The 14,311-nt window shown below is 47.4% G+C and overlaps 1 protein-coding gene across 4 annotated transcripts in view; it reads left to right on the top strand.

Annotated features, from left to right (window-relative positions):
• The window catches only part of Kctd1 (potassium channel tetramerization domain containing 1), a 197,310-nt gene extending 185,135 nt beyond the window's left edge, over positions 1–12,175 (top strand). For all 4 annotated transcript variants that reach the window (XM_005355789.3, XM_013349374.2, XM_005355787.3 and 1 more), the window contains 2 exons: positions 6,621–6,926; positions 11,257–12,175. In XM_005355789.3, the coding sequence (XP_005355846.1) occupies positions 6,621–6,926; positions 11,257–11,415 (465 nt within the window). In that variant the 3' untranslated portion in view covers positions 11,416–12,175. The remainder of the gene's footprint in view (positions 1–6,620; positions 6,927–11,256) is intronic.
• The last annotated feature ends 2,136 nt before the right edge of the window (positions 12,176–14,311 follow it).

The following is a 14,311-nucleotide window of genomic DNA, read 5'->3' as shown; positions in this document are numbered from 1 at the left end:
CTGTCCATCCATGAGATGCTCTGTCCATCCATGAGATGCGCTGTCCCTCCATGAGATGCACTGTCCAACCATGATATGTGCTATCCATCCATGACCAGGCTTCAAAGTCACTTATAAAATATGTAACCTGTGTATTTAAAGAAAAAAAAGGTAAGGACTTAGTGAGCAAAGAGGGACTCTACCCCCAAGTCCTTCTAGACTCATTACCTTTGATTTATTTGTGTATGTATGTATTTATTATTTACTGTGCTGGGTGTTGAACCCAAGGTCACGTCTTGCTAAACACCATCAGCTTTATCCCCTTTGGTTATGAGATCTCTATCACAGCTTCTGTAGATGCAGCATTTTACAGTGGGAAGAAGCTGTAATATGATTTGTTCCCCTGAGTTTTCAGACAGAAGCTGAGGTCTGAACAGTGAAGGAGGAGCCTGGGGCAGTGTGAGGATGTGACCCCATTCTTGAATGCCATCTGTCCCCTCAAAACCCTGCTTTAAACTGTAGCATTCCAACAAGACCCCTACCAAATGCCACTACTAAGCTCAAGATCTTAGAATGATGGCTTCGTTACTGCTGACAGCCAAAGTTCAGTGTTGATTTATTGCCTGAACCCCACAAAGTGTCTCATCTAGCCCTGTTGTCTTGTTACTTTGTACAGTGATTCACATAGGAACAGACTGTGCAGTTCAGTATGATACAGGGTGTTGGATGAGGGAATCAAAGTTTTTAGTTAGAAAAAATTCAAACCCCACAGCATGGAAGTTAGGGTGGGGTAATTTACGGTGGCTCTCAGGACACTCCCAGACATCAAATGAGGACCTCAAACACAGCAGCCCTGGTGAAGGGGACTCAGAGACAAAACAGAGAGCTGGGGCGTCAAGAGAGGATGACCTTTGCGCTGGGGGGCAGGGCAGGTGGACCAGCAGCACTGACAGCCAAGCCCTATCTCCTGTACATGACAAAGAAAGACTTTCCAATTTGATGAAGCTAGGCACTTGAGTTGGGGAGATGACCCCATATTACCTGGGTGTACTGTGTTATGGGGGTTCTTAAAAATCCAAGAGGATGCAGGAAGGTCAGAGTCAGAAATAGACATGTGGCAAGGCAGGCAGAGGACGGAATGGCTGCAGGCAGCCCCTGGAAGCCAGACTCATCCTTAAGATGCCAGCGTAGACTCTAACGCCTTTGACCAGGACTATGAGAATCACCTTTATACAATGTTTGCTGTTTTTGTTGGGGAAAGGTTGACTTTGGCTCACGGATTTAGAAGGCTACATCCGATGTGCTGGAGAATGCATGGTCCAGTTCACATCACACAGGCTGGGAAGGCAAAGGAGATGCTGCCAGCCATTTGGCTCTTTCCTTTCACCTCTTCCATCCTGGCCGGCAGCAACTGGAAACTTGGTGTCCTCAGCAGCGGTGAACCTCTCGCTGAGCAGAGGCTGTCCTGTGCATTCCTGAGCGACACCTTCAGTGTTGTGTGCTATTGGGGTGTTAGGGAGCATATCAGCAGTGTCAAGTACAAGTGGCTGATGAAGCCCCTCAGAGGCACAAAAAATGAAAGAGAGCTGGAAGGTTAATTCCAGCCAGCATGAGGCAAGGCCACAGTGTTTGAGGGGCAGGTCAGCGAAAGGGAAAATCACAACAGCTCTGGCCCTAAGGACATGGAACATTTTTTCTACTTTTCTGGACATTTGTTTTTCTGCCTTGGAGTGCTCGGTTCATCAGCCCATTTGTTGATTTGGATTTGGGTTATTGAGTTTTTGTATATTTTTTTTTACTGATTCTAGGTATTAATCCCCTGCCAGATGTATAGTTGGCAAAGGTTTTCTCCCCCTTCGTGGCGGCCCCTGCTGTCTTCTCGCCTGTACAGAAGCCTTTGGCTTCATGCAGCCCTCTTGATCAGTCCAGAAAGCCCTTCCGAGGCATATTTTAAAGTGTTTAGCCTATGCATTCCTCTAGCAATTTTACAGTTCCAGGTCTGACAGTCAGATTTCATGCATTTTAATGGAGTTTTACAAGATAAAAGATATTCTTTTGAAATCATGTTCAAGGTTGTGAGGTGTCAGGGAAATGCAGTTAAACATTGCCTTCCAGTTTCATCCCACTGTGAGAATGCGGGTCAATAAGAGAACTAATGAAGACAGATATTAGTGACAGTGGAGGCAAGAGGAGCCCCTACACACTGCTGCTGGGAAGGCCCACTGGTGTGACCACTGTGGAAATCACTATGCAGGTACCATACACACGCACACACAAATACAAGTACTGGACTTGTGTAAGCAGCTTTAGGGATCTAAGGCCGCTTCCCACAGGTACCTTCCCACAGGTACCTCCCCACAGGTACCTTCCCACAGGTACCTCCCCACAGGTACCTTCCCACAGGTACCTTCCCACAGGTACCTTCCCACAGGCACGTGATCATCCATCTTAATGCCTTCCAGCGGCCAGGATACACGGCCAGCCCAGATGCCCATCACAGGACTGATAGAGTTCCATTCTCAAACCCCCTGCCTGCATGAAGATGTCCACACACATCATGGCACACACTGGCCCATACCCATGTATGACATGCACACAATAGTAAATAATAAAATTGTAAAAAGTATAGTGTGTACACACAATGGAGTTGTATTCAGCAGTAAAGAGGCACAAAATCATGCAAGTAGCAGAAGAGATGGAACTAGGGGTCATCATGTTAAGCAAATTAAGCATTAATATCACGTTTTCTTTTTGTTTGCAGGATCTAGGGGTGTGTGTGTGTGTGTGTGTGTTTGTGTGTGTGTGTGTGTTGCAGGGCTAGGGCTTAAACCCAAAGCCTTATACATGTTAGACCAGTACTACTTAGTTACATCCTGACCCTTATTTAAGTTTTCCTTTTCTTTTTTTAAGGCAGGATCTGATTGCGTTGCCTGGGCTGGCCTTGAACTTTCAATTCTCCCTTCTCAACCTCCTACGTCACTACTATGATTGATTCTGGGTTTTGTCTGGGGCATGTATATGTGTGTATGCACAGGAATATGTGTACTTACTTGGAAGCCAGAGATCAGCCTTAGCACTCCATCCACTTTGTCACTGAGACCGGGATCTTACTTCCTGACATTTGCTGACATGAGGCTGGCTGACCAGTGAGCCTCGGGCATCTACCTGTCTGCACGTGTCCAGAGTGGGGATGACAATGCTGCCCGGCTTATTAGCTTGCCTTCTGGGAAGGAACTCAGGTCCTCACACTTACGCAACCATTACGCCCCTGATGGGGCATCTCCCAGCCCTCCATTCTGTCTAAATCTCTTTGAGAATGCTCAATTTAGTATTTCAGGTCAATTTCTTGCAGCCATGGAGACTTTGGTAGCCAGCAGAAACCCAGGTCTACTGTCTCCTGCCCTTAAGGCTTAACATAGGTCCCTAGATCTTGTTATTATTGCTCTTTTGTTCCTTTCTGTCTGTGTGTTTGTTTTGTTTGGTTGGTTAGTTTTTTGAGACATGATATTTTTGTCATAGTCTTGACTATCCTGGAACTAGCTTTGTAGAGCAGGCTGACCTTGAACTCACAGAGATCCTCCTGCCTTTGCCTCCCAAATGCTGGGATTAAAGGTGCGCACCCCACACCCACCCTATTCTTTTGTTCTTATTTCTTTAAACAGAGTCTCATGTAGCCAAGACTGGCTTTGAACTCCTTATCCTCCTGCCGCTACCTCAAAAATGCTGTGATTATGTAAACATACCTAACTTGAATTTGCCCTATCTTGAGAGTAGACACATCTCAGCTAATTTTCAATTTCTTAAAACCAAACTGTGTCCCCACGGTCAGGAGGCCATGCAAACATAAACACGGGCAAGGAGGATTGGCAGAGCCACGTCTTCCTTTGCTGGGAAGGTGGAAGGCTGAGTAAAGAAGTATCAGATTCTGCGAGATGAGTGTCCACGACAGCATCTTCCCATGAGAGGTACACTGGTGTAAACCATTGTACCATTCTCCAGGTCCCGAAGATGTGAATGAAGCTGCTACCATGGTTACTGCTTCCTTGGGGAGGGGGAGGGAACTGTGAATGTAGTTCTGTATCCTCTGCTTCTGGTCTGCCCCTTGCTCTTAGAGTCATGAGGCTGTGTATTTACGGAGCTGGCTCTCATGTGAATAGCAACCACCACCTGTCAGCTTGGGCTCATGGAAGGAAGGCAGAGATGACTTTATCAGTTGATTAAAGTGTTCTCAGTCAACATGTCTGGACAAGTATCCACTTATCTCACACCCAGGGATGATTGTGACCATAGCTACATTGAGACATAATATTGACCTGCTTGTCAACACCATCTCTCATGCTGCCTCTCCATCCTGTCCTTGGCCCCATCTCTTTGTCTTCTCTTTCAGTAGCTCCTGTATGGATTTGGGGCTTTAATTCAGGCCATCTGCATATGACTTGAGGCAAAGAATGCCTAAGCCTTCCAGAAATGGATAAGGTCCTCTTTCTCACCCAGTTCCCAGGAGTCAGAGTTGTGTGCTGTTGGCATCTCTGCTTTGAGACAACAGTGACAGGCGGCCAGGGGCAGGGTGAGAACCTTCCAAATCTCTATCGGCCTTGCCTAACCCATCACATACCAACACCCAAGTTTAAGTAAAAGCCACATGCGCATCTTCTCGACAGCCACTCTAGCCTGTCCCCAGGCCATGCTGCTTTCTTTACCTCCCCAAGATGAGTTCTGAAGGTGGCAAGAACGGAAGGCCCCCCGTGTGTGTGTCTGCAGCTGAGCCTAAGTTCCTGGGCGCCCAGCAGAGCAGACTACATTTGGTTCCCACCAGCACCGTCCAGCTTGAGATCCCCAGGAACATTTCTGAACTGAAAGAGGAAAGCGAATCCTTTTACATTTCAGGTTTTCATCTGTGAAATGGGAGTATGGATGGAGCCTGGTTTCATAGGGGATTTGAGGACTTCATTCATGAAAATCCCTTAAACAGTCCTATCTGCTAGCCCTTAATCCCCTGTGTCTCTAACGAAATGAATGAATGCCTTGCTTAGGGTTTCTGTTGTTGTAATGAAACCAGGGCCAAAGCAACTTGGGGAGGAAAGGGTTTACTCGGCTTACACGTCCATGTCATTGTTTTGTCACCAAAGGAAGTCAGGACAGGAACTCCAGCAGGGCAGGGACCTGGAGGCGGGAGCTGATGGAGGCCATGGAGGGGTGCTGCTCCCCATGGCTTGCTCAGCCTGCCATCTTGTAGAACCTAGGACCACCAGCCCAGGGATAGCACCACCAGCGATGGACTGGGCCTGTCACCAGTGATCACAAGTTGAGAAAATGCTCTGCAGGCTGGCCCACACCCCGATCTCATGGAGGCATCTTCTCAGTTGGGGTCCCTCCTCTCAGATGACTCTAGTTGTGACAAGTTGACAGAAATCAACTTGTAGCCAGCACAGGGAGTGAATGAATGAATGAATGAATGAGTGATTGCAAATGGAGTCTTTACAAATGTGTTGTATGTGAAATATTTGCATTGAGATTTGATTGTTGAAATACAACAGAAGTGAACAGACATCAATTTCAATATAACATTTAAAATTAGTTATGTGACAACTTCATACATGCATACAAGATTGTATTTTGATCCCCACTCCTTCCCCCAACTCCTCATAAGTCAACTCCCCAATCCCTACTCCAATTAAGTCACTCCCTTAAAGAAAACAGACTCCTCCTCTCTTTGAAGTCCATAGTTGTCAAAAGTTCCGTCACTGGGGGAAGGCTTGTGAGCCCTTCTCCCTGCTTGCTGGAATGTGCAGAGGGCCACGGCTGTTGTGGGTTCATGGCTACGGTGGCTCTGTTGTGCCCAGAAGTGTCACACACACACATGTATCCCAACAGTGTGTGTGGGGGGGGAGGTTGAACATGAGTTCAAGGCCACACACCTGTATCCCTACACTGGGGGAATGGACCCTGAGTTCAAGGCCACACACCTGTATCCCAACACTGGGGGTGGGGGTGGGGGACATTGTAGTAGTAGAAGCGGCGAGCTGCGTCCCCAGCACCCGGCCACCCACATGGCTAGCTCTAGCTTATGCCCCGAAATAATTACACGGAAACTGTATTCTTTTAAACACCGCTTGGCCCGTTATATCTAGCCTTTTCTCGGCTAACTCTCGCGCTTGGACTAGCCCATTTCTTATAATCTGTGTAACCCACGAGCTGACTTACCAGGAATGATCTTAACCTGCGTCTGCCTGGAGTGGGAGAATCATGGCGACTCTCTGACTCAGCTTCTTTCTCCCAGCATTCTGTTCTGTTTACTCCTCCCACCTATGTTTTAACCTATGAGGGCCAAGCATATTCTTTATTGCTTAACCAATGAAATCAACAGATTGATATATGACACTCCCACATCAGGGCATGGACCATCAGTTCAAGGCCATACACCTGTAATCCCAACACTGGGGGTGGGAGGGGGGGATGGACCATGAGTTCAAGGCCATACACCTGTAGTCCCAACACTAGGGGGCGTGGAGGACCATGAGTTCAAGGGCAACCTGAGCTGTCCTGTAAGAGCCTAAGCAAAACAGATCAAACAAAGCACAACTATTTTGGCACCTTATATAAGTGTTTCCCACTATGAAATGCCTTTTCATTCCCCCCAGGACTATACTTTGTTATATGAAGAAGCAAAATATTTTCAACTTCAGCCAATGTTGTTGGAGCTGGAACGATGGAAACAGGACAGAGAAACTGGCCGCTTTTCACGGCCCTGTGAGTGCCTAGTGGTGCGTGTGGCCCCGGACCTTGGAGAAAGGATCACCCTCAGTGGGGACAAGTCCTTGATAGAAGAAGTCTTTCCAGAGATTGGTGATGTGATGTGCAACTCCGTCAATGCAGGCTGGAATCACGACTCCACACATGTCATCAGGTTCCCACTAAACGGCTACTGTCACCTCAACTCAGTCCAGGTATGTCAGCATATACCGTACGGCACCAGTGCCTCTCCTGCAGGGGGCTGAGGAACTGTCATGGGCAGTGCTTACATTGGGTTGGTGGTTTTTCAGCATCCATCCCATAAATCCACAAGTCTTTGTTGAGCACCTACTATGTGCCCAATACTATGTGTACCTACTGTGAGAACAGGTGATGCAGAAGAAAACACACAACAGTTCTGTGTTTGTGGAGTTTGTGTCTCAAAAGTGGGTGGGGAGATACATTAACCACCATAAACCCTGCCCATATAGTAAGAAGAGGGCATCTGGGGCAGTGTTTGTGTTAGTGTTTGTCACTGTAACAAGCACCTGAGAGAAACAACTTCATTTGCTTTGGCTCATGATCTCAGAGGTGATCACTTGGTTCACATTGGGCTGCAGTGAGGTAAAACATTGTTACCGACAGGTGTGGTAGAGGAGAGTCGCTCACCTTATGGTGACCAGAAAAAAAACAGGGCAACAAGCAGGAAGTGGCCCCGGCATGATGTGCCCCTCAGAAGTACATCTTCAAGTGAGCTACTTCCTCCAATCAGGCCCCACCTCCTGACAGCCCGTTCACTGTGAAGCCGTCAGCGGATCAATGAATTGATTCGGTTCGTGTCCTCAGTGACTGAGTCCACCAGCTACAGGACAGGCTTTCTCTGCCCAGCCTTGTGGAGAGTACTCCATACCCAACCCCTAGTGGTCTGCCAGGCAGAAAGATCAAGTTGTAAGGAGCCCACAGCAGAAGAGGCCTCGGCATGTTGAGTGCTATCAGGAATGTCGCTTGAAGGAAAGGAACTAGAATGAGTTTGAATAGTACAGGAGGTTAAGGGTGATGGGAGAAGTCATGGTGAGCCCCAGCAAGATTTTCTGCTTTAGTGGGGTTTGGGAGAGAAGCGTTCGGTGTTTGCTGTTAGGTTTATTCACTTGTGGGAGACGAGAGGAAAGCCAGAAGATGAATCTGAACAGAAGAGGAAGCTGCTATAACTTTGTTCTAAAATAAAAACTCCAGGGTCCAAGAATGTAGATCAGTTGGGCTTACCCAGCATGAATTGGGCACTGAGACTGATTTTTAGTACCCCACGAGCTGTGGTGCAAACCTATATAATTCTAGCACTTGGGAGGTAGAGGCAAGAGGATCAGAAACTTGAGGTCAGGGCTAGAGAGATAACTCCATGGTTAGGACCACCTGGCTTCAGTACCTGGCATCCACATTGGTTGGCTCACAAGTGCCTGCAACTCCAGTCTGATGATCTCTCCTGGCCTCCTTGGATAACTGCACACAAATGATGCACATCCTGACAAGCAGTCGTGTGTGTGTGTGTGTGTGTGTGTGTGTGTGTGTGTGTGTGTGTGTAAATGAAATAAACACATTCAAGGTCATCTTCAGCTCATGAGTAAGTCCAAGGCCAGTTTTATCTACATTGAGACCCTGTCTTGAAAAAAACAAAACAAAACAAACAAACAAACAAACAAAAAACGAACAGTAGATGATAATAGAGAAGGAGGAGGCAGGTCATCAAGCGATGATCTCAGTCTTGGTCTTGGTCTGAGTGTCTCAACTGCTGGTTTCACAAGCTTTTCCGACTGTGGCTAGGAGCTGTAAGAAGCCCTACAGGTTTCTGACAGAAGTGAGTAGAACTGTCATGTTCTGCGGTGGAGACACCTTTGGGAGAAGAAAACATGGGGGTGGGATTGATGATTTGGTGCTATGTGCCTTAGATGCTGATAGGTGCTGTGTCCATCTTAGCTCAGGGTGCTGAGATCTGTTCTGCGCCCCCCAGCCCTGGGTGTGGCTTCTGACAGCAAGCTAGTGTGCCTGCCTTGTGGTGAGGATGCAGAGGCACACCCGAGTCTTCCCCAGAGCCCTGCAACACTAAACGCTATTAGAAGGCAGTAGGCCCCTGCTCTCTTTAGTTGGAACTGGCCCATGACTTTGTTCACTGTGTGGTCATCAGTGGGCTGGGACATAGCTCAGTGGCAAAGCGCTCACCTAGCGAATGCAAGCCCTATCAATATTCCATCCCCAGCACCACTAAGTGCTCTCCAAGAGTTGAAAGGCTAGAAACTCTATGGGATCATGCTGCCTCAGGGAAATTGTCACGCACTGTTTATAATTCTTCAAATGTATGAGCAGTTGTCACAGAGCAGAATAGCAGGAAACTCAGAAAAATGAAACCTGTCAGCATGCGGAGGAAGGTACCCAGTCTTACTAGGGTTCCAGAGGGCAACAGTTGCATTCTCATCTTTGTGGATGGTACCAACTGGAGGTATGAGGTGATCGTACACGGCTACACACACACACACACACACACACACACACACACACACACACACACACAAGGCTGTGTTGTCTCTAAATGCTTGTGAAGCCTCAAACTTTTCTCCTCCCATTCCACCCTTCCAGGCACCCAGCTGACCAAAGGCAGAGTAAGAAGGTCTCAGCCCCTCCCCTTGTCCAGTGAGCACCTTCTGTCTTCCGTGTGCCGGATGCATTGGCCAGATCAGCTGTGGGAGTCTCTCCTTCCCACCTTCATCACTCATACAGCCCCAAGCCATTCTTGCTTCCCACTCTACCCACCACCAAGAGGCCGACACCTGTCTGTCAGCACACAGAGACAGGGCATCAGATACCTGCAGATATACCCAGTCATTTAGACATTCCTAAAACCAAGGAACTTTGCTATGGACTTCGTGTTTAACCACCCTGTGAGTTAGCTCAGCTGGTAGAGGTGCTTGCCTTTAAGTCTGATGACTTGAATTCAGTTGCTGGGTCACTCAGTCACACAGAGAGAGAGAGAGACAGAGACAGAGACAGAGACAGAGACAGAGACAGAGAATACATATGTAAATAAATAATTGAAAAAATAGAATGAAAAGCAATGTCTTCCTAAGCAGTTTACGAGGCACTCTAACAAGCACTTGGCCACACGCAGGCCAGCACTGGGCCACACCAGGTACTCGGCACATTCTGTGTATGGAACTCTGAGCCAGAAAACAAGCAGCGTCCATGGCGCCCTGGGGGAAACAAGCATGAGCATGAGAATGAGGTTTGCTGCTGTCTAGTGGCTCCTCGTGCTCATGTGTCCTCTCCTAATGGGGCAGAAGATCCTCTCAGAGCACACTGAGGCTACTGTCACCTGAAGGGTCCATTCCCCCTCTGCTAGAGTTCTGCCCAGACCAGAGCTGTCTGCCACCATTGTATTCACCAGAACTCAGGGACGGTCCCATCACCCTGTCCTTCGTCCCATGAGCGGATGTGCAAAGCGAATTCACTTGCCCCAGCTGAGTGCTGTGGAGAGCGCGTGCAACTGTCTCAGTCCAGGCCTTGTGTTTGAAACACATCCTCGGTTTTTCAGTCTCTCCTAGTACATTATTTTACTTCTATATTCTGTGTAAAAGTTGGTGATAAGAACTGATAATTAAGAAGCTGGAGGCAATGTAGCACAGTGGTAGAGTACTGGCCTAACATGCACAAGATGCTGGCTTCAATTCCTAGCATTGCATTTAATTAATTAATTAATTAAACTACTAATTAAAATTAGGATTGCCTTGCTTAGTTATAGTTAAGTTAGCAACTTAGTTATAGTTGCTTATTTTGAGCCAGACTCGCACTGTGTAGGCCAGGCTGGTCCCACACTCTTGATCCTCCTGCCCTTGCCTTTCCAAGTACTGAACGTGACATCACGCATGGTCCACTTTATTACTGACAGTTTGAGAGTCAGTTATCAGCATTTCACTCCACTCAAAACAGAAGAAAGCTGAAGCAAGCTTATCTTTAAAGTTATGGTTTACCGTGTCCCTTTCCTTCAGAGATGTGTGCAGTCTGATTTCTTTAGAGATGTGTGAGTCTGATTGATTCCTTCAGAGATGTGTGCAGTCTGATTCTATCTATCTGTTGGATTGCCAAAGAAACAGAGCGCGTGCAGTTAGCTCCCTGTCTCCCATCTCAGGGTCACAGGGTGGCTTTCCGTATCCAAGTATCCAGAATACAGATACTAGGGTTTGATACCAGATCCTAGCATTTGACTTGGAAATTAAACAACATTTAATTAAACAGCAGTTAGGCTAAAGGAGACCTTTAAAGTATCTTCTTGTTTGTTTGTGGTCCTAGGGGTCAAAACCAGGGCCTCATGCATGCTGGGCAAGCCCTCTCCCACAAGTGACAGCCCCAGCTAGAAATAGCTTAATTTTCTCACGAAAAACCATTGCCTTCATTCTGGAATGTACATGAATTGAGCTTCGGAACGCATCTTTGGTGTGTTTATGTGGCTGATGCACTTGCCTTGCCCCTAAGTAGATGTCTGTTTTGTTGTCTTCACAGGTCCTCGAGCGGTTGCAGCAACGAGGATTTGAAATTGTGGGCTCCTGTGGGGGAGGAGTGGACTCGTCCCAGTTCAGTGAATATGTCCTCCGCCGGGAGCTGAGGCGGACACCCCGCGTACCCTCAGTCATCCGGATAAAACAGGAACCACTGGACTAAACAGACATATTTCTTATGCAAAAAGAAAACACACACAACCTAACAGTATGCGAAAAGGAACGTTTGTGTGCAGCTGGGACAGTAAACCAAGCTCTGAAGCTACAATTGAATAAAAGACGTTTCTATGCTCTAGAAATCACACCTGTGTTCATATGGGAACAATTGGAATCATGATATCCTCAAGATGTAAAAAAATATATAAATATATAAATATATATGTCAAAAGGTAGGAAATGCAGAGAGAGAGAGCTACGGTGGGTGCTGCGATGGCCACGCGTGTCCTGGGCCTCTGAGGTCTCTGTCCAGTAAATAAGCCATGCCAGGGAGGACAGAGTCTCCTGATGCTGTCAGTTGCCAACAGTCATGCATTGTTTCTTTCTTCCTTTATCTTTCTTCAGTTTCTTTTCTTTTCTTTTTTTTGTTAAACAAACAAAACAAAACACCTGGGCTGGTGTTTCTTTGCAAGTGGAGGTGTCATGTTTCATCAGGCAGGGACCAGGAGGGAATCAAGGACCACTGGAGCACACTGCATGGGACGTACATAGACAGGACATTTGAACTGTGGTTTGTACAGGAGTGGCACTTTTTTGTCCTCCTCACAACCGTGACCTTTTCTTGTTTTTATGCTGATTGTTGATCGTTTGGCAGAGGGGCCAGAGCTATTTCTTGCTAGAGATCTCCAGTTTCAGTCTGCTGCTTTCCTACAGTTTTTTCAGATTTTATAATGTATTAAATACAATAAACTCTGTTTAAAAAATGAGTCCTGTGTAGACCACACATGTTGGGATAGGATGGAGATGAAATTTTTCCTGTTTCCCTGTGTTGGGCGTCAGAAAGAGCTCTTGGTGGCTGGAGCAGCTCTAAAGGCCCACGGACAGATAAGGCTGTGGCCTCTTCTCTTCCAACTTGGCCAATGCTTCCTGCTTCCCAGGCTTTGTTATTTCTGCCTTGCTGAATAAGATAAATCACTTTGTGTTTTTCTTGATGAGGAGGAAGAGGATGGAAAACAGGACCTCATTCAAGCTAAGCTTGAATTCTAAAACTGATACTTCCCAGGCCAATCTCTGTGTCTCCTTTCTCTTCTAGATACAGCCCGCCCTCCCTCCCTCCACCTTCCCCTACATAACCCTCTCTCCCTACAGCCCTCCCTCCCTCCACCTTTCCCTACACACCCTCTCTCCCTACAGCCCTCCCTGAGGTTCATGTAGCCCTTGCAGTGCTCAGAGTCAGTGTGTCACCCATCCAGGTCCTAACTTCTGATCCTCATGCCTTCACTTCAGAATCTGGGGTTATAGGTTTGCACTACCATGCCTGGACTCCAGTCTTTATTCCTACAAGCTTCTCAGTCACGCTTAGGTTATCTTGCTGCAGAGGGAACCAGACCAATATTACGTGGTTTAACAAGTGTTCTTGCTTGTGGTTCTGGGATTCTCAAGTGCACACTGGTCCTGGCTGGTCTGCTCCTGTTCTATGATGTCATCCAGGGGATGGCAGAGCCGTGATGTCTTACCAGGTGGCTGCCAGCCCTCCCTGCGGCTAAGACCCTCTGCAGCAAGATGTTGCTCTAAGTGCTCTGAGAAGCAAGGAATGGAAAGTGTAGGCCTGTAAAAGGCCACAGCCAACCTGTGCTGTGGCTGTGGTCTGTTTTCTGAGCAGACATAACCGGTTCAGACCGAGACAAGGTTCAGAAAACCCATCGGATGAGGACAATAACAACAAATTTGTGGTCAACTTAAATGCACTATAGTATCAGCCAAAAGATCTTTCAAGAAAGGTGTTAGAGCTTCACAACTAATAAGTACCAGAATAATCACCTCACCAGTCAGAAGGTACAAACCCTGAGATGCCAATCTTTCTTTAGAACGAAATCCCCAGCTTTTCCAGGACACTGGTGACTCTGGTCTCTCCTTCCCAATGCCTTTCTTCCATCCTCCTTCCAGCCACCCCAGACCACCCTGCATGCTGCTAAGATTGGCAGGTAAGGTATACTGTGTTTTGGTGCAGCGATGCTCCTGCAGTGCTGGGCTATTGCCATCCTGAACTTACCTTCCTGGTTTAAATTAAAAAACCTGTGCCTGAGGACACCGGTAATGAAAATATCATTGCTACTGGAACTCAAAGTAAGCCGCTCCTGTCTGCCGCCGCCTCTGACACAGAGGCAGCCTGAACGTTTAATTTCTTTAGTGACTGCCAACCAGGCTGCCACAGTCGTCCATAATGTCCCCTTATATGAGACTAATAAACCACAGAATTCAATGGAGACTGCCAGGGCTGCCCCTGCCAGCTGCTTCGTCATCCCTGTCCCACTAAAAGAAGAAATTTCACCATGGTTTTTAGAGCAATCTATTTTCATTAGGCACGGTATCCCTGGATGAGTAAAATGAGGACCATGCTCTGGGTCCCACTGTTCCAATCAAGTTCATATTTAGTGCTGCGGAGATGGCCCAGTCAGTAAAGGGTGCCTTGCAAACATGAGGGTGTGTTTGAGCCCCAGAACCCATGCAAAAACCTAGGCTCAGGATAGTGCTCACTGGTAAGACGGGAAGTAGAGACGGGTAGTTTGGAGCCTGCTGGCCAGCTACTCCGGTCTACTCAGCGAGGTTCTAGCCTGTGCTGCAGCTCTCCAACAAATGACCCTCTACCCTCACACACACAGGACACGAGACGAACTTTATCCAGCACCCTCTTTGTGCAGTTAGCACTGTCCCCCCAAAATGTATGTGTTCTCCACTGACTGCGACTACTTTGATCAGCTCAGTGGAACCTCCGTGTTCAGACTTCAGAAACAGTAGGTCAGTCACAACATAAGTGGGCCACAGCCTCAACTTCTATCACTTTTTCACTGTCCAATAGGTAGATCATATGCGAATATGACCAGCTGTGCTTAGAGCAACCC

The sequence above is a fragment of the Microtus ochrogaster genome, chromosome 18, assembly GCF_000317375.1.
Source record: "Microtus ochrogaster isolate Prairie Vole_2 chromosome 18, MicOch1.0, whole genome shotgun sequence".
In the NCBI taxonomy this organism is placed as follows: domain Eukaryota; kingdom Metazoa; phylum Chordata; class Mammalia; order Rodentia; family Cricetidae; genus Microtus; species Microtus ochrogaster.
The sequence above is the reverse complement of the archived record's forward strand: the minus strand, read 5'-3'. Positions and strand labels throughout refer to the sequence as shown.